This window comes from Columba livia, chromosome 23 (assembly GCF_036013475.1).
Source record: "Columba livia isolate bColLiv1 breed racing homer chromosome 23, bColLiv1.pat.W.v2, whole genome shotgun sequence".
Taxonomy (NCBI): domain Eukaryota; kingdom Metazoa; phylum Chordata; class Aves; order Columbiformes; family Columbidae; genus Columba; species Columba livia.
In genome coordinates this window covers 639,979-659,856 of record NC_088624.1, presented here as the reverse complement: position 1 = coordinate 659,856, position 19,878 = coordinate 639,979, and the positions used below count along the sequence as shown (strand labels likewise).

The following is a 19,878-nucleotide window of genomic DNA, read 5'->3' as shown; positions in this document are numbered from 1 at the left end:
TAGACTGGGACTAGTGATCCCTTCAGGAAATAAAGTCAAATTAACTGATTGATCCCCCAATAACTAACACTGAGGAATCATTCAGCTTTGAACTTCGTGGGCAAACTGGAGTGTGAATTAAAAACTGTGTGCTCGGTGTGACCAAGGAGCTTTGTCCTCTGTGCATGGGAGACGCAGGACGATTCTCATTGGAAATATCCCAAACGGGGAAGCACAGATGTCCCTTTGATGTCCGGGATCCCCCGAGCAGGCGGGGGACACAGGCGGTGCACGGCAGAGCCGCGGTTAACACAGAAACAAGCTCTGCCTTTCACCACACGCTGTTCATTTAGCTCTGACAAGTGCCACCATTCAACGTGCCAACACTCGGTGACATTTCAGAGATTTCAACGTGGCTCAGAGCACCGGGTTCCAGTAAACAGATTTAACAACAACTTCACTGAGATACGGTGACCTAGATCCTCAAAGACACCTTTAGGTGCCTAACCCGGTATTTTCAGTCCTGCCTTATTCACTTACTGGGAGCTGAGTGATTTAAACACGTTTGTCATCCCCACCTGCAAACATGTCAGCGCGCAGTGACGTGAACTGGATGAGACCACGAAAAGCAGCACAATCCCCGGTGCGGAGCCGACACGGGCTTGTGACCCACCCTGACCATTTATATTGTGATAAAGCGAGATAAATAAACTGTATGGGAAGGAGAATGCACCAGCGTGGGTTTGTAATAATAGAATATTGGCAATTAAAATTGGAGTCTTTCCAATGAGACAGAATCCATAATGTTTTTAAGTCAGAGAACTACCAGACAGACTATTTTGACTCCTCAAAAAGCTGATTTGGAACAGGAGCAGTGTAAATATTGCCGACAGGTGCTCCCTTCGCTTGGCAACAACGCTCATTTCTTGGGTGTGAGGAGCAACGGGATCGTTTCAGACAAACTCACAAAGAAGTTGCTGGAGGACTCTCTGCTTTTCGGGGCCGCGTACTCACGTTTGGGAGAGGCGTGCGGGCTGTCGGAGGCGATCTGCCGCATGCGCGTGCCGTGGCAGCTCAGCGCCACCAGCCTGGAGATGATGGCGGTCTTGCCGAAGCCGATGTTGCCCACGATGACGACGCCGCGGTTGACGCTGGCGTTGGAGCTCTGCAGCTGCGCGTCGATCTCGTGGAACACCCAGTCCCGGCCCACGAACACCGACTCGGTGGTGATGCTGGGGACCTCGAACAGCAGCGGCTTCAGGGAGATGTCGGGGGGTCTGTAGGGTGCGAAGCGGACTGGAAAGAAACAGGGGGTAAGGACGTCAAGGCCAAGAGACAGTTTGGAAATGGCTGTTTACAACACAAAAACTGAAAAAGGTACCAATCTCTCTATTGGCCGAAGGTTTGTTGGTAAAAGCATCCAGCTCAGCCACAGCATTTTCCACCAAGAGTTTTATAGAAAAAGGGAGTTTACAGCTGAGGAAAGGGAAGCTGAAGAAATGAATTTTCTTGCTTAAAGTCATTGTAACTAAAGGCCGTGCCCCAGGCAGATCGATTCACCCTGCGGCACAGTATCGTACGGCTGTTCGATATATAGATACACATCTCTTCACCTGGTCGGTACAATGGGGATGGAAAAGAATCTCAGCCCTCCAAAGTGCTAAATCAAACCGAGCGAAGCTGTTTCAAAGCACATGACTGAAATCAGACCGCAGACAGGATCTTCCTCTATGGCAACTGAAACATTTTCTCTCTTCACGAGGAAAATTGGTGTTGCAGGAAACATGAAGCTAACAAGGAGTGCAGGAAATACCTCGCAACAGACCGTGTATGCGGTTTGCATCTAGAAACACGGACAATGATCACATTCATTTGCCCTTTTTCTGTATGCATTAGGTTATAATAAAATGTACAACTAAACCCAACCCAGCCTCGAAACTTTCTCAGGAACATTTTGGGGGCGGAGGGAGAAGGTCTTTGCCATTCTTCCCATTTGGCACAAGCTATCTAGGGAACACACACCTAAAATAAAGAGTATCAACCATGCACAGATCCGGTGCAAAGATGCCATTGGAAAGACCAACTCATATGGTGCGCTCTGCCTCTGAGAGCTGTAATTGGGAGATGAGACATAGGAATCTAAAAAAACGAAGTGATGGCAGCGCTTTGTGTTGGCAGAGACAGTTGCTGGATCCTCCCACTTTATCGCCAAAATGGTTCCTTAATTAAAAACTTTCAGAAGGTGGCCACAGCGACAGCAGGGGATGCCCACTCAGGGAGGTGAGTCACTGCGTGTTTGAGCCGCAAACCTTGACGTTTAGAACTTCATCCTTCCAGTCAGAGCTGACTCAAGGGGATGGAGACACCAACTGACCCTCCCTGACACATCTTGGTTCCACTTCAATTTGAGAAGCAACTTGTTGGGGTGAGGGTGGCAGAGCCTGGCCCAGGCTGCACAGGGGGTTGTGGAGTCTCCTTCTGTGCAGACATTCCAACCCGCCTGGACACCTTCCTGTGTAACCTCATCTGGGTGTTCCTGCTCCATGGGGGATTGCACTGCATGAGCTTGCCAGGGCCCTTCAACCCCAGACACTCAGGGATTCTGTGGTTCTGTGACCCTGGGTCAGGATGTTCTATGATTCTATACTGAAAACGAGCAGGGACAGTCTCCCATTCAGTTCCTCTGCACTGCGATTCTCAAATGCTGGGGATAAATCGGGGCGCTGTGACTCGTCCCCCCAATATAGGGCTGGGAATTGTTTCACTATTTCAGCCCAGCGCCAAGACTAGAGATACTAAAGTCAAATCCACGTTTAGCATTTCCAGTTGGAACAAATCGCTGGTGAGTATAGCAGCCCAGATTGATGCAATTTCACAGTAATATCTGGAACGTGTAATAATTTGGGAAAAAAAAACCAACCCTCACATATTCAATGAAATGAAAATATTTCCAAATAGTGGTTGTTAGAGTTTTTCACACCATCTCCTTCTCCCTCTTTTTAAAAGCAGCGCAGACCTCAGCAGCATCAGAAGCAAACTGCACCGCGCTGAACCGCTGCTGCTGTTCTCGTGCAATCTCCACCAAAAAAACAGGAAAAAGAACAAATGGAGAAAGAAAATATGCAGTGCTACCCGTTTTTTTAAAGCGTGTCTGGAAAACAATTGGATCCTGTTCCTACAATAAATATAATGTTTTGGATGCAATCGCTGCAAACGCCGAAGCCTTGGCAGGCTGCTCCCTTCGAACATATGGAAATTCTGCCTGTCAAACGCTGCGTTCTTCACTTGCTGCCTGCTAACGCGCTTTTGTAACGGCCCCAGCAGCCGGCGTGCGCCCATCACAGGCTGCGAGCAGCGCGGCACAAACCCACTTCTCTTCTTCCACTGGGGGCTCGTGTGGTTGGTGGGAACCGTGACTGTGGCGCTGAGCGAGAGACCGATATTCCACTCTGATCTCATACCTGAAGACAGCGGGAACTCGCCCAAAAACATCCCAGAGAAGTTTCATGTACAGCCCATAGAATCCCCTTTCCCTATGGACAGGGGAGGACAAACTGGTCCCATGGTACAGCCCATAGAATCCCCTTTCCCTATGGACAGGGGAGGACAAACTGGTCCCATGGTACAGCCCATAGAATCCCCTTTCCCTATGGACAGGGGAGGACAAACTAGTCCCACGGTACAGCCCATAGAATCCCCTTTCCCTATGGACAGGGGAGGACAAACTGGTCCCATGGTACAGCGACAACCAGAAAAATCCCAACTGAGTTTTGTCGGCCATGCTCAGATTACAAAGGGCTGGAAGGGGAAGGGTGGGCTGGAAGGGGTGAATCAAGCTGGAGCGGCCTGGAAGCCAACAAAACACTTAAATGTCAGCCCTGGCTCCTCTTCCCATTGCTAAGGTCTTGTCTTTGTGGAATTCGCCACGAAGAACCACAAAAATCTCCCCTCTCAAAAGGCCTTTCAGAAGTCCAAGGGCCGCCTGAATCCCGGCATTGTGAGCGCCCGCAGAGGGACACGGGCCGGCGCCTCCCCCGGCTGGTGCGCGGCACACTGCGCAACGGGGCTGTGATCCCTCCCTTTTGTTCAAAAATAGAGGAAAAACATACCTGCCTGTCAAAATTTGCTCATTTCTTTCAGGAACTATCAAAGTCATAGCCCTGCGGCGCTCAGATGGACAGAGGCTGGCAGGGGAGCGATTGTGGAGGGGAATTTGGGGACCTTTTGCAGGAATGTCCTGATGTGATACAGGGGTGGAGGTACAGGCTCAGCCCCAGGCGCACAGAGCCCATCCCAGCACCTCAGGGCAAGCTGAACACAAGGAGATGGCCCAGGGAGCTGTCACAGCCCCAAGCTGACAGTGTTCAAGAAGGGACTGGACAACGTCCTCAGGCACACGGGGTGACCTGTGGGGTGTCCCACAGGGACAGGAGTTGGACTCCATGATCCGTGTGGGTCCTTCCAGCTCAGGACGTTCCATGGTTCTGTAAGCACGGGATCCGTGTGCTCCCTTCCACCCCGTATCCCACGGCTCGTACCTCGCAGGTCCTGCTGGGCGCGGGCGCTGGCCACGCTCTGCCGCGGCATCCGCAGCGACGTGCGCAGGGGCGCGTGCCGCTGCTCGTCCAGGTACGCCAGGTCCTCCAGGTGCGCCGAGCTGGTGGCTGCCGGGAGAGAGCAAACAGCCGCATCACACCGCCCTTCCGCGCCTCGTTTTCCTTTGTTTCAAGCAAAACACACAGTGCTGAAACTCCATCGTGCGGGAAATAAACTTCCCAGTTATAAACAGAACACTTAAAATAAGTCTCTGCAGATCACCAGCTCTGCTCTTCTGATAACTCTTCGATAATGGAAATTGCACGGCTCAATATCCAGCTGCTGAGCACTCTGTAACCCATACCGCTTATTTTTCTTCAGTTTTTGGTCAATTACCATAACAAGATTTTTATTTTAAACAGAACTAATTAATGAAATTACTTCTTCAAAGACTTCCTGTGGGGCTGACGCTAATTCTTGGCTGTGAAACGGGTAAATGTTTTGCTGCGTCTCTCTAAGTTTGGGGGTTTATCTGAAGCATCTGCAGTCTCAAAAATACACAATTTCTAGGCATTTATGTGACCCCTGCACTCACCTCCAACAACACACTTTGCTAATGGGTAAAGAATTTACAGTTAATAAATAATACTATATTCGCTGCTCTTCTATATTCTCCAAGAGAAGAGAGGAGCTAGTATTACATAGGGCCATTTTAATTCCCTGTTAGCATTCAATCAGACCTTATAAACCATGTGTGTGGTCTAAATGACACAAGACTTCAGGTTTCGTTTCACGGGTAATGGAAATGGAATGCGACCCTCACCGTACACACGAAATGCAAACTTTGCTACGAAATGTGTGTCCGCTCAAAACCCTGAGCGCTCCGCTCCAGCACCAAACACATTCCAACGATCAGCACGAAAAACGCTGAAGTACATCAAACGAGTTATCGTGCGTATTGCTGAAATAACCATGAGACATCAGAACCACCTCTCCCCACAGGAATTTTCCATTTAGAAGCAGTAAGTCAAACGAAAAGCCACATTCTTGTCACGCTTAGTGGTGACGACTGCAGAAAGGAGATCTCCCTTCAGATAACGAGAAGATGAAAAGGGCCGCGAGGTGCAGGTAGCGCGCCGGCCTTTAACCTTCATCTGCCCTAAAGGCAAAACCTATGGTTATTTATTTCTTACCTGCCACCGAGTTTGGCCGCGGCATCAGGTAGAGAGGGATGGACTGCACGGACTGGGACAGGACGCTCTCCAGGTTCCTCTCCGGGATCTTGTTGAGGCTGTAGGTCGACGCCGTCATGTTCTCGTCCACGCGGTACAGACACGAGTCCATGCTGGACTTCTGCGACTGCCAAGGCTTCAGGTTTCCTCCCGATCCAAGGTCTTTGCCGCTCTCCCCTCCGTATTTGGTGCGTTCCACGTTTTCTGAGTAGCTGGTCAAAGTGGCTTGAAGGAAGAAACGATAAACAACGTGAGTAATACGGCAAGAATGGTTTGCACACAGGCTGCTCCGCGCTGCGCAGAGCAACAGCCAAAAACGGTGCTCATCATATTTTCCACGTTCATATAAATCAGAGATTATGGAATTCAGTTTAATGATACTGTCTCTGCTTCCTACTTCTAAAAGAACACTTAGGCTACAATGTTTTGGCTCATATTGTTAAAAGCCATTTGTAATTACAAAGAGTATTATAAATTATGTGCAGCATTGTGTTTGAACACACAATTCCAGAAAGAGCGGAAATTAGGAAGAAAAGCCATTAGCAGGGCTGCTCCTGTGCGTTCATCTGCGTGGTCGTGACCGCCCTTCGGGGGACGTTTGCGGCCGATGACCTTGAAGGCTCTGACACCGAAAAGCCGGCACAGGAATCCCCACCTGATGGGAACAACCTGGATTAGCCGGGACCAGAACCCGAACCCAACGCCCTGCTACACTGACAACAGGTTTTTACGAAGCTTTTATTGTAATCCACACATTCTCCAGTATGTTATTTCATTTCACGGACGGGGATCGTTGCTATATTGACTTTCCCACTGGGGAATGACAACACTACACTGATCACTCCAGCAACATCTTCTCCCCGCTGGTGTTTTCCCTCTGGATTCCAGTGCTGGATTCCAATCACCCCCGGCTGTAAGTCCCTTCGGGCTCTGACTTCCCTTTCATCTCCACGTTCGTTCAAGGCCATAGTGGGAGCTCTGAGGCACCGGGAGAAGGTCCCAGCGCTCGCGCCAGCTCATCTCGGTGTCCAACCTGGCAGGTCCCAAACTCAGGGATGAGAAAGAAGGAAAAAGAAGGGGAATTAAAAAAAAAGAGATGGCAAAGCAGAGCTCACTGTCCTGCACTGTCCCCTCATCGCTCAAATCACACGCGCTTCATTCCTGTCCAAAACCCTGAACTCGACCCTGAATATTCTGAAGGCCCAGACGTGCCCTGTAGATCTAAATCCACCCAAACCCATCGTGTTCACTTTGCTGTGGTGCATTCCTGAACCAGGGGATTTTATACCCATAAACACAAACAGTAAAGGACTCCAGAGACTCACACGCTTTTACACTAAAGCTTTTCCTGTGCCAGGTTCAGGAGCGAGCGGCCTGGAAGAGCAGTTCCAGCCCAAGAGCACCTGAAGCTGTGGCTGAGCTGCAAACGCGTGGGGGTTATTTCATTTGTTTTCCTCAACGCATCCAGAGACAGAGGAGGACACGTTTCGGCCAGCTGTCCACACACTGAGCACAGGAACAGTGTCACTGCCCGACATCAACATTTTATTAAACTCTCAGAAATCTGCACCTAGACCTGACCAAACGCAGTGATGACACTTAAACCAAGCTGGGCCGCCACGCAACCCAGGAGCTTCAGCGACCAAGGACTCATCTGGCTCCATCACACATGTTACATGGGATTGCAACAGCACCAGAATGCACTGCTTCATCTAGAGTCACCCTCCCGTACATCAAACTGGGGAAAAACAGAACAACTACGTGTCAAAATAAGTCTTCTCTAAATGAAGCAACGAAAAAAAGAAGAGCTAATAAACCCTGTTGGCCCCTTTCCTCATCACCAATTTGTGTTCATTTTCAACACCATTCTCAGTGTTTTCCACTAAAGCTGTTTTATATGCAAACTCTCCATTGAATCAGGTATTCAGGGTCGTTCCCTGCGGGTTAATTCCCGTCCCGAGCAGGATGGCGCAGGTGCCGCCGCGCGGGCTGCGAGCGGCTGCTCCGCGCACCGCGCCTCTTCTAGAGCTCCTTAAACCAGCCCCATTTTGGCTTTTTTAAAAGGCAGAAGCATAATGTTTGCGAGGAGCCAGCGACACGAACCGCCCGCAGAGCACGTGTCCCGGGAGCCCGACGTCAGCAACAGCGCCGCTCAAATTCCACTTGCCCAATGAAAACTTCTGAAAGCGACGCCCGAGTTGGGAAAACTCTCATTACGTGCACCCATGAGGCTGCCGCGGCGCCGCGCTCAGAAACTCGGCAACGGCTGCACACAAAGACAGCGCAGGTGTCTCGGGTAGGGAGAACTTCACGTCTCCGACAGGATTACACCCGCAGGAGACGCCCCATCGCCGGAAGGTTCAAGGCAGGTTGGACCTTGTAGCAGAACATGGAGGTTGGAACTAGATGATCTTTAAAAGTCCCTTACGCCCCAAACCATCCTATATTTCTACTATTATTAAACCTGAGGACACCCAATCAACCAAACGCTCGAAAAAAATGCAACCTCTTAACACTCTAAATTCGGGCAAGATGAACTGCTGACCTCCATCCCATCAAAGAGCAGGAATTTTTGCCTTAAGCCAGATCTTTCAGCCCCGAGTCTCCAGCGGATGACGGGGCACGTCGAGCTGGGGCTCAGAGAGGCCGGAGAGAACGTGCGGCTACGTGAAGCTCTTTCCACCGCTCCCAGCCAGAAAGCACGACCCCGGTGAAGGTGGAAATGCAGGACGTCCCTGGTCAGCCGGAGCACGGCGTGTCGGGCAGAGGGACAGAGGGACAGAGGGACAGAGGGGACGTCGCTGCCGCGCGGGGACACGGGGGTTACTGCAGGGGATGGAGATGGGGACAGCCAGGGAAGTTACACATGGAAACCTGAGTGTCGTGCAGCAACATCTGAGGTTCGCTATAGCACTGCGCTAATGCCATATGCATATAAATATAGATGTATGCATATATTTATAAATATATATCTATCTCCAGTCTCAGCTGGCACAGTCTCACGCTGTTTGATAGGAACACAGATGGAATTTGAGGCATCTACAACATCTGCGTGCTGGAAAACGCATTAACAAATAAAACCAGGGTAATAGACGGAGCCCCTGCGGGTTCCTCCGAGGATCTGCGGTCTCCCCTCCCGCCAGGTCCCAGCAGCGCTGCGGCACGGCCTGCCCGGCCCTGCGGCTCCGCAAACACGCGGCTTTCGCGACGGGCTCCGTCGCCCCCGAGGCACAGGTCAGCCTGGCAACATCGCCCTCCGCGCTCGCCCTTCAGAGGGAGAAAGCGCTTTTCTCTAGTCATCGTTTCGTAAGGACCGCCAGCTGTAGCGTTAATTATACGTAACGATGAATGCCTCAAGTAGGAAACATGGATTTTGTTGCTTTAAAGATATAACGGCAGCAAAGCTGATTTGAAATTAGGTACTAGAAACACTGGTGCAAACTGCAATTTGAGCTCGTGTCACTCGTCCCCAGCAACACCCGACAACAGGACTTGCGCTATCGCATCAGAGACGGCCCAGCTGACGCGTGCGAGTCGGCAAGGAGTAAACCACGTTTTCTACCCTGATCTACACAAGCCTTTCATGGGCTCAGCCGAAGAAGGAGCCACCCAATACAACCGTGTGGCCCGGGGAGCTCGGCGGCCAAAAGGAAAAGTTTGGCGGGTGGAGAACACGAAGGCAAAGGTGTCTGGGGAAGGCGGCAGCCGCGGGCACGCACAAACTCCATCAGGCCTGAAACTGGATTTAAAATGATCAGATTTAAATCAAAAAGCAGCAGGAAGGCAGGTGTGGGGGGTGTGCACAGGGGAGTTACGTGTGTACTCGATACTGAGTTTTTGGGCAAGCTGGGATCACTGTGAAGCTGTTCATAACCGGGACGGTTAAAATCTCACTGCTCCCAAAATAAAAGCTGAGAGCCCATCTAATCTCACGCCATCGACAGCTCAAAACTTCAACAAACGTCACTTATCGCGGTACCCAGAATAACGCCGGGGAGCTGACAGCACCGGGTTCTCCTCCAGCTCTTCTGACGGGTCTCTGCACTCTATTCTTTCCATTTTTCACTTCATTTGTTTTCCATCTACCGGGCTGGGTCACAAACCAAAGCGAATTCCACAGTTCGGGTCTAACGCTGATTCTGTGCCGCTTCCTTTGCCTTTAAACACTCTTTTATCTCCTCTCCCCCCTCCCCAGTAACGTAACAAACACCTGTAGCTGACGCATCATCTATCCAGTATTTAACAGCCAGATTTCGGTGTAGAATCCACCCCTCGATGCCTCAAACTGGTGTGTCAGGACTTACAGGCCTTGTAAATCACCTCCTTTTTCACCCCTAAGCCCTCACTCCCATCACCCGCAACACGCAGATGCATTAGAGAACAAAAGCTCATTGTTCACCAGTATTACACACTGCTCATGGAGCTTCTCCTGTGGGCAATGAGGCCAAATGGAAGCCGGCTGGATTTGAAAAGAAAAGATCTGTAATTCTTCAAGATCTGATTCATTATTCACAGAGCAGTTGGTAATACTGATGAGGATGTCAGAATTCAAATGCTTTAGCTGCAAGATCACAAAAATATTTAAGCGGAGTTAAATTTATCTCGATGTGCCTTTGGAGCGGCTCTTTGTTCCCTTCTCGGAGCAGTTAAATGTGCAAACAAATGGATCTTGTTTTACTGTCAGCAGCATCTACTTTGCTCTAGCGGAATTTATTAACCAACCTATTTTTAACCCACAAACACATAAATCTGGAGAAAGCAGCAACTTGATAAAAGCTCCGAGTCAAAAAAGGGCAAAAAGCAGAACATGACAAAAGCCACGGGCCGGGGGTCCCCAGGTCCCCTTGCTCTTCATGGGAAAAGTCCACAAAACCTAAGGGAAGGCGACTGGTCCATCGGGTATCGGAGCTCGTACCAACCACCGTGCCTTCGATACCCTGGGGACGCTGCTGCTAAACGACCAAGTGCTGCTCGGACACCACAAGCACTCTGGGAAACCAGAAAAACCCATTTTCTGGTTTATTTTGCAGGTTTGCGTAAGATTGCTGGAGATTTTCCTGCGTCCCGCTGCATTCAAGCAGCAGAACCTGGCGGTTCCCTCCGGCGGGGACGCGAAGCGCGAGCTCCCCCCGGCAGCACGGGACTCCCTGCCCGGCTTCCTTCGCAGCAGCGGATCTTGGACATGAACAGCTGGCTGATTTTACACAGGAGGAGCCAAGCAAACCCTGGACGCTCTTCAGAGGCTGCAGCCGCGCCGGGGTTTCCAGCAGCCGCTGGTTTACAGCACCAGGATTTAGGGTCTGACCTGCTCCACCTCCCCTGGTTCAACTCCTCTCTCCTCTTCCCCGTTTCTTTTTCTTTTACACAGAAAAGTGTCTGAATTTGAAGATCTGGACCTTGTGCTGTTTTTCGCAGGCTGAGCTTCCCTTTACCGCAGAGGATCTACGATTTCTCAACGAGCGATGCATTTACCGAAGCGATCAGCAAGCACAAAACAGTCCTTGTGCTGGGCAGATTGGGGATCCGACACGCCTGTTCTCTGCTAATTGAACTTACATAAGAGGTGACACCACGGGACGGGAATAGCTCCGAGAGGACAAGTCAAAAATAAAAAAGCTACAGCTAAAATCTGGGCTTTACATCCAGACTAGAACATCAAAACCCCGGCTCTGTGCACCTCAATGCACTGAAGCGCCTCGTGCAGTTAATTCAGAGTCTAAAGAGCCACACTCTGATTTAACTTCGACAAATGAACGCTGTGTTTAGCAATATCGATACGTAAAATGAGCTTCACATGTATAAAACCACTATATGCTAAGCAAGAACATATGGAGAAAGCAATTAGGCAATTATCCCACCTTGATTAACTGTTTTCTGTCCTTTGGTAATTGTCAAATATTGTACAAATAGCACATTAACCTCTGGGACACGTGTTCAAGTCTCTGTGGTTTTAAAACATGAACCTGAGGAGCGATTGGCCGTTGCGGGAGCTGGAGTGGCGACCACTGCAGCTCAGGATGACGGGGGATCGAGAGGTCCTCCCACATCCATCAGTTCTGTCAAGATGAACAACAAATGCATTGGAGCTGCCTATTCTAAAAATACACCTTCTTGGAGCTAATGAGCCAATAATTCCAATCACTTATTAGGGAGCAGCAGGAGGGACCATGACTCAGGAAACTTAAAATACCGAGGGAAATGTTTACTCTTTTTCTACACATAAAAATAGAATTAAAGTATGTGAGTAGTTCTGACAAATCTCCAAGAGTTACTCTTTTGAGGTATCACATGAAGCTGCTCAAAATATCGTTTTACCTGTGACAAATGGAAGATGGTTCTTTAGGGACTTGGCTGTGTTGGGTTGATGGTTGGACTCAAGGATGAAGAGAGAGGAGAGAGAGGAGAAGAGAGAGGAGAAGAAAGAGGAGAAAAAGAAGAAGAAGAAAGAAGGAGGAGGAGAAGGAGAAGAAATCATTTCAGTTGGAAGAGCCTCTCAAGCTCGTGGAGTCCAACCATTTGATGACGAGCGAGGAGAAGGAAAGGAGGAGAAGGAAAGGAGGAGAAGGAAAGGAGGAGAAGGAAAGGAGGAGAAGGAAAGGAGGAGAAGGAAAGGAGGAGAAGGAAAGGAGGAGAAGGAAAGGAGGAGAAGGAAAGGAGGAGAAGGAAAGGAGGAGAAGGAAAGGAGGAGAAGGAAAGGAGGAGAAGGAAAGGAGGAGAAGGAAAGGAGGAACAGGAGCTCACCGATGATGCCACTGTCCCTGCTCTCCAGCGTGGAGGTGGGGCTGGTGACAGCGCCGTAGGTGCCATCCTTGGCGGTGACGCCGGCGGCGGCGGGCGGGAGCGTGGAGCAGGGGCTGCTGGCGGGCGGCGAGGCCGTGCTGCTGGTCAGCGTGGAGCAGGGGCTGATGCGCTGCGTCACGGCCGAGCTCTGCAAAACACCAACGACAGCGCTCACCGCGGGGAAACGCATTTCTGGAGCTTGGGGGTTCGCTGCGGGTGGGACGTGGAGAAGCCATTCGGCAAAGGCATCGGATCCTGAAGTCCTCCCGAGACCCCTGGGTCTGTCTGCTCAGGAACCTCCGCGGGCTGCAGTTTTCTATCTGGCGCTGTCAATATTTCCTCCATTCAAGGAAAACAACAGCGGTTTTACACCCTCGCAAAGAGGAAGCTCCAAACCCTTATCCAGATATGAGACGGCCCTTCCCCAGCCAGATGTGCTTCCCCCCAAGTGTGATTCCCCCCCCCGATGTGCTTTCCCCCCTGATTACAACACGTTTGACATCGAATTCTTTTTCTTCTTGAAGCTGAAAAAAACCGCCCGGGACAGAGTTCTGTAAGTAGAACACGTGAAGATCCACTGGCTCCTAAATTAGAAGGCAGATCCCATGTGTAGCTACTGGGCAAAGATCTAATTTGTCCAAAGTAACCAAAGGGGGTTTGTAAAACCCTGACTCGAGCGTAACCATCCCGGTGCTGGAGCAAATGGGAGCCCCCCCTGCACCCCACACCTGTGCTTCCATACCGGCATCTTAAATTAATTACAGAGGTAAAATTCAGCGCAAGAACAGCACCCTCATCCTCCCTCCAGCCGATAACACCGTTGTTTCATTAAATGCCAAAAGTGATCTTCTTGTAAGCTCTTTGCAGTGTTATCAATGCGGCTTCTTAAGAACAAGCTACTTGCAACAGGGAATTACTAATAACACGGTAGATCACCCGGCATTGATTGACGTGTTTTATTTGTGTATTGATATAGAAAAATGTTCCTCTGTGCAAGGTTTAAATATAACTTTCCATTGACAGACCGTTCTGTATCATCGGTGCTGCTGTTTCATGTGTCACATTTCCACTAAGCTCTGAAAGATGAAGCTGCTCTGCCACAGTCCCGCTGTCCTTTGTGCTCCTCCGGCAGCCGCTACAGTTAAAAACTGGTTTCCCAAACGGAGGAGAAAAAGGATTTGTTCTTTGCGATCTCTCGTTACGGAAGGAGTGATTAAGGAGACAGCCCAGAGCACACGCAATTCCTCAGCAATCTGGATTAGAGAATATGTCCTTTGACACATTCAAAACAAGGCGGCTGAGCGAAAGGCAACGGGCCGATGCAGAGCGGGCAGTTTCAGTGGAAACACTCCACTCCCAGCTCCGCTTCAGCTCCAGCGCCGGCGACAGCGCGAATCATCGTCTTCTTGCCTGAGGAGGCAGAGCACGGCTGGAATAACAAGCAGCGCCCGAGTCCCGGCTTCCGATACAATGAACGGTTTCTTTGCCCGGGCTGTGTAAATTAACACATTAAACCCAAGCAAAATGTTCTCATTTTTCAATTCAACTGCAAACGAGTAGTCCAAGTCTCAATCAAGTTTTAATTAATCAATGATTAATGGAAGAATTAATCTTTGAAAATCCCGTAAGTGTGTTACTGGATGTCTTCTAAAACTACTTTTAGTAGGGGAGCTGAAGAAATTCAGTTTGGGAAGGAGAGCCGGGCAGGATTAGTGCTCAGCTCCTGTCCCGAGACAGCCAGCAGTGGATGGACAGGGGGTGACAAAAGTCACAGTGGGGCCACCAAAGTGCCCGATGGCTGGAGAAGAAGCTGATGGAAAAGGTGCGTTCGGCCTGGACAAGAGACGCTCAAACAGCATCCAGGGCCATGACAGCGCTGCACTGTCTGCTGGGGCTTGGAGAGCCACCCTAGAACCTCTGTGACCTACTGACCACCCCCTTCTAACCCACCCCAGGTCCCATTGGCTTCCTGGCCACAAGGGCCCAGTGCTGGCTCATGGTCACCCTGCTGTCCCCAGCACCCCCAGGTCCCTTTCCCCTACGCTGCTCTCTAATAGGTCATTCCCCAACTTACACTGGAACCTGGGGCTGTTCCTGCCCAGATTCAAGACTCTACACTTGCCCTTGTTCTACTTCATTACATTTTTCCCTGCCCAGCTCTCCAGCCTGTCCAGGTTTTGACGACCGTGCTCCTCTCCAGATTTTCTATCAGGCAGAAGCAAGAAGTCCTTCCCGATCGGAGAGGTCAGGCGCTGCCCAGAGCCCCCCAGTTCTCCTGGGGGGACCCTGGAAACAAGCCCTGGGCACCGCGGCGCCGGGCTGAAGCTCTGAGCAGGATGAGGTGCCGCAGCGGCTCCGGGCAGGCGCTGACCGCACGGGACGCTCACAAAGACAGACAAAAATTAACTCGGTAATTGAGGAAGCGGCCGCTCTTTATCTTCGCCAGCGCGTGAACAGCATTCAAAGGCCACCGAAAACCTTCTCATGCAGAAATTAGCACAGGGCCCAAGATATCCATCCATCTATCCATCTATCCATTTTAGAGGACAACTCTCTGCTGTTTCTCTGTAGATTTTTCTTTTATTTATTCTCCAAAGACATCTTTTGCTTTGGAGAAAAGATGGGATTTTAATTTTTGTCAAAAGGCAACAACAAAAGGAACCATTTATAGCAGGAAGCTCTGCTTGGCTTTGAAGCACTCAGTTCAAACAGGTGGCTGTTCAAAGCCCATTTTCTAGCACAATGTATATACTAAAGTACGTTTCAAATCCACCACAACTCAGCTAAAAACTTGAATGAAAGCTTTAAAAGCTTAATGAATGTGTTAAAGGCAAAAACTTCATAAAACCTCAATTCTTGGCTCTCTACTTCAGGCCATGTGGCAGATGAAAACCCCCCTGGCTCAGTGCTTGCCCTGTTCCAACAGGCCCTGCCCAAAACTCGGTCCCGTCTCTCTTTTAAGGCTGGAAAGGTGCACTAAGGTCTCCCCGGGGCTTCCCCCTGCAGCCGAACACCCCAGCCCCGTCGGCCTGTCCCCCGCAGAGCTGCTCTTCGTTTAAGGAATTCGGGACCTTAAGGCAGCTCCTCTGAATTATTTGCGCTGAACGCTCGGCGACTCGCGCTGAGTCACACGACGACTCCGTTAAGAGGAGAGAATGACAGGCGGGATTCTGAGCTTCCTGCTCTCCTGGACTGTCCATCTGTCAAGCAAAACCAAAACAAACCAAGTGTCTCCCAGTTTTGTTTGGGAAGTGGGTGTATCGTCCAGTTTGAGGGAAGGAGGAAGAAATTCAGGCAGCTCGCAGAAAATCTACATCATGTCCCTGAGCTTTTTGCTCTTTTGCCTCTGAACCAGCCGGGGGGGATGTGACAAACTGCGGCACAATCAAGGTTATATGAGTTGCTTTCCACATCTGTTCTCAGGCGTCAAATCACCTTGTTCGACAAACACGAGCTAAAACTGTGACTATGTGTAAAATCAGGCTATTAGTACTCACCTCTCCCTCCTGGAGAAACCCTGAGCCTTTATGTAACATGGCACTTCGGAAATATTGCACGGACGACGCCATCAAGCACAGATTATTTTGGTCACTATAATCTGATTAGAAACGCTGCCCACTCCCGACAACACTCGCAGCAACGCAAAACCAACAGAAGCTGTTTCACGGGGCGGCAGCTGAGCCCCGAACCACGTCCTGCTGCGCTCTAATGATGATTCACCGCTTAACGAGGAGATACAACCTTCTACCTCATAACAATCATTTCGCTGTTATGAGACACTTGGCTGCCGTATAATTAGCAAATAACCGCTCTCTCACACAGAATCCCAGAGTGTCCAGGGTTGAAGAGCCCTGGAAAGCTCATCCAGTGCAATCCCCCCATGGAGCAGGAACACCCAGATGAGGTTACACAGGAAGGTGTCCAGGCGGGTTGGAATGTCTGCAGAGAAGGAGACTCCACAACCCCCTGGGCAGCCTGGGCCAGGCTCTGCCACCCTCACCGGGAACCAGTTTCTTCTCAAATTTAAGTGGAACCTCCTGTGTTCCAGTTTGCACCCATTGCCCCTTGTCCTGTCCCTGGTTGTCACCAGAAGAGCCTGGCTCCATCCTCCTGACACTGCCCCTTTCCATATTGATCCCCAGGAATGAGTCCCCCCTCAGTCTCCTCTTGTCCAGCTCCAGAGCCCCAGCTCCCTCAGCCTTTCCTCACACGGGAGATGCTCCACTCCCTTCAGCATCTTGGTGGCTGCGCTGGACTCTCTGCAGCAGTTCCCTGTCCTGCTGGAACTGAGGGGCCACAACTGGACACAATATTCCAGGTGTGGTCTCCCCAGGGCAGAGCAGAGGGGCAGGAGAACCTCTCGGACCTACTGACCACCCCCTTCTAACCCACCCCAGGTACCACTGGGTGGCACCCCAACTTACACTGGAACCTGGGGCTGTTCCTGCCCAGACACAAGACTCTGCACTTGCCCTTGTCCTACTCCACTGAATTCCCGTGGTGTGTGGATGATAACCCGCGCGGTTGTGGCTGTAGGAGGGTTTCGGGGCGGTACCTGGTTCTCGTCCTGCACCTCCATGCTGAACTGCGGCCCCGGCTGAACCTCCGTGACTTTCTCTCCCAGGAGGAAGCCCAGGCGAGTCATGAGTGTATTCGCTGCCTCATCGACGGAGGGCGGGGGCCCCAGCTCCTGCTCAGCGTCACCTGCACAGCACAAAAGTAAAACAGATTCAGACAGGAGCTGCTCACCTTGGCTACTGCTCAGCCATTTTTACCAACAAAACACCACTGCCATGCCCTGGCTTTCAGGTTATTCGTGTTATTCTAGTTTAATGTTGCTTGCTGGTCATTCATTTTAAGTTGTGCACCGCTCCAGCTGTCAATATGGGTCACAAAAGCAGTTATGAATGTAACTAATTATTAAGAAGTTAAAAAAAATTACAATACTAAATTAAATTGTCCAGATCGTGGTGTATGTTATCAGTACAGTTGTTCTAACTCATCATGCAATCCCAAAGAGAGGAGATGCCCCCGACTGTCCCCTCCTAACCGTGGTATGTTACTAGGTTTGACTTCAAGACAGACCCCTCAGCTGAAGAACTGCTTGAGTCAATAACTAATAAAGAGCCAGTGCTTAACCCTTTGGTGTGATGGGGACATGGAAGACAGGCAAAAATGGTCTTGAAAAGGGTTGCTGAGATTTAAAGTTATGACACTGCACTTAATGAGAACTATGACTATAAAGAAAAGATACAAAAGAGTTACAACAACCACATACAGCTACCACCGGCTGTCCTATCTCTTCTCATTGTTTGTTACATTCTCTGCACTTCCCATGGGTGCAAACACACCCGCACCAGCAGAACCAGCGGCAACCAGCACAGGATTTCCAGGACAAGGCAGAAGGGAGCGCTCGCTCTCCTCCCCCACACAGAAACCACCTTCGAGTTACTGTATTTGCAGAGGAGCCCAGGGGGCACCTGCCCACAGCGCCCGGGGGCCGCGGAGCAGCCGACCCGAGCGGGACACCAAACCCACGAGCATCTTCCACCGTCACCTGCTGCTTCTGCCGCGCTCATGGTGACACAGCCCGTGTCCCCAAAAATAAGACAGGGTCTTATACAATTTTTGCTCCAGAACATGCTTACTTCTTTACAGGTATAGCTGCCTGGACACTATTTAAATTGAATTTTTAAATGAAATGTATTAATTTTGGAGTAGGGCTTATGTTTCGAGCACCCTCAAAAATCCTGAAAAATCATGCTAGGGCTTATTTTCGGGGTAAGTCTTATTTTCGGGGAAACAGGATAGAGGCGCTGCCCTCCAGACACCAAACGTGCCTGTGGAGGCGCAGTACGGGCCAGGACACAAGGCGACGTCCACCCGCCAATTCCCCATCGACTCCATAAAACGGGTCAAAACCAACATTCCAGACAAATTGTTCTTTACTTGTTCCACCATCTGCAGGAAAAACAGCAGCGACGAGCTTCCCGCTAGCGATGCACCCTGGAAAAAGGCTGCGCACGTGTACCGGTGTTTCCCTGTCTTCTTAATTTTATAACAAAGACTTGTGGAGGTTTTTGGCTCAGCATCACGAAGGCGAGTGGGGTTCTGAAAGTCAAGTTCTTCCCTGCTCAGCAGGACTACTAAAGCCTGAAGGTCAAGTTCTTTCCGCGTTACGCTGAAGCAAAACTGTGTTTCATGCAGTTGTCTGAGACTAATTAGGATTTGAAATTAGACTAGAGTTAATTATTCATCCGATAATGTACAATCTGGAAAAGAGCCCATCTCCATCTCCCAGCGCTGTGCTGGCTCGGGGTGCTCCAGCACTCAGCCCGAAGCCACAGCCAAAACAGGTTCCTTTCAATATTGTTTTTTGATCACTGTAACCGAAAGGCACAAATCACAAAATCTGGGATCCGTAAAGAGCAGCTGCTTCCAGAAATTCCCACTGAAACTCCGGATGCACATCTCACGGAAGCTCAGAGCGGTTTCTTGGGGTCCCACCTGTACTGCTGCAAATGAAAAACCCCCAAGCACCTCACACACCACCGCGTCTGCACCCGCGAGCGCCACCAGCTCCGGGAGACGGGCGCCTGGGGCGTCCTCACCCGCCACTGGCCGCGAGGAAACGGATCACACGGTACGGTAACAGACGCTAAGCTACTGCATCCCTCTTGTGCTGCGGCAGACAATGCTGATGTGAACAGGAGACATTTAAGATAGAGACAAATTTAGATGGATGGCCCCATTTTCTGAGCTGCTGACCATCCACGTTCAACCTGGGGGCACCTACTGGCTCCAGGAGTCAGATCCGGAGCAGACACCTTTAGTTACATGAAAACTATATAGGAACTTATTTCCGAGGCTATTTTTTTAAAAGTAGACTTTCAGAATTTATCCTAGATACCCATATCTAAGATACGGCTCCGTTAATAACTCTTTAAAGTTTATTAAGAATTTGGTTCAGCATTAGGAACTGCTCCTAAATCAAGCGAACAACCTGCCCCTTGAAGGCTTAACCTCGCCCTCAAACCTCCCCTCAAGCATCTCCAAGAGCCACAAAGGTGTTTCTCACCTGTAAAGTAAATACAATTACGGGCTTATCGCAGGTCACTCTGTAGGAGCATCGAAGATAAAGAGGATGATAACTGTTGGATGTGACAACAGCCCTGATCCACCTGCGAGATGCTGCTCATGGCCCAAGGTACCGACAGCTCCAGGAACACTGCATTTAGCGTAGAACTATCAACTCTTTTATTATAACGAGCTTTCGAAGGACAGATAACTGAAGCCTAACGCTATTGCGCAGGACTATTCCCTCGCTTGGTTTTAGGTCTTTAGAAGAAAG

General features: G+C 50.3%; 1 protein-coding gene across 8 annotated transcripts in view; it reads right to left on the bottom strand.

The window, feature by feature from the left end:
* TANC2 (tetratricopeptide repeat, ankyrin repeat and coiled-coil containing 2) overlaps nucleotides 1-19,878 on the bottom strand; it is a 122,123-nt gene that overhangs the window by 42,948 nt on the left and 59,297 nt on the right. For all 8 annotated transcript variants that reach the window (XM_065039142.1, XM_065039144.1, XM_065039145.1 and 5 more), the window contains 5 exons: nucleotides 17,083-17,231; nucleotides 12,489-12,675; nucleotides 5,709-5,972; nucleotides 4,518-4,643; nucleotides 994-1,275 (listed from right to left, as the gene is read on the bottom strand). In XM_065039142.1, the coding sequence (XP_064895214.1) occupies nucleotides 994-1,275; nucleotides 4,518-4,643; nucleotides 5,709-5,972; nucleotides 12,489-12,675; nucleotides 17,083-17,231 (1,008 nt within the window). The remainder of the gene's footprint in view (nucleotides 1-993; nucleotides 1,276-4,517; nucleotides 4,644-5,708; nucleotides 5,973-12,488; nucleotides 12,676-17,082; nucleotides 17,232-19,878) is intronic.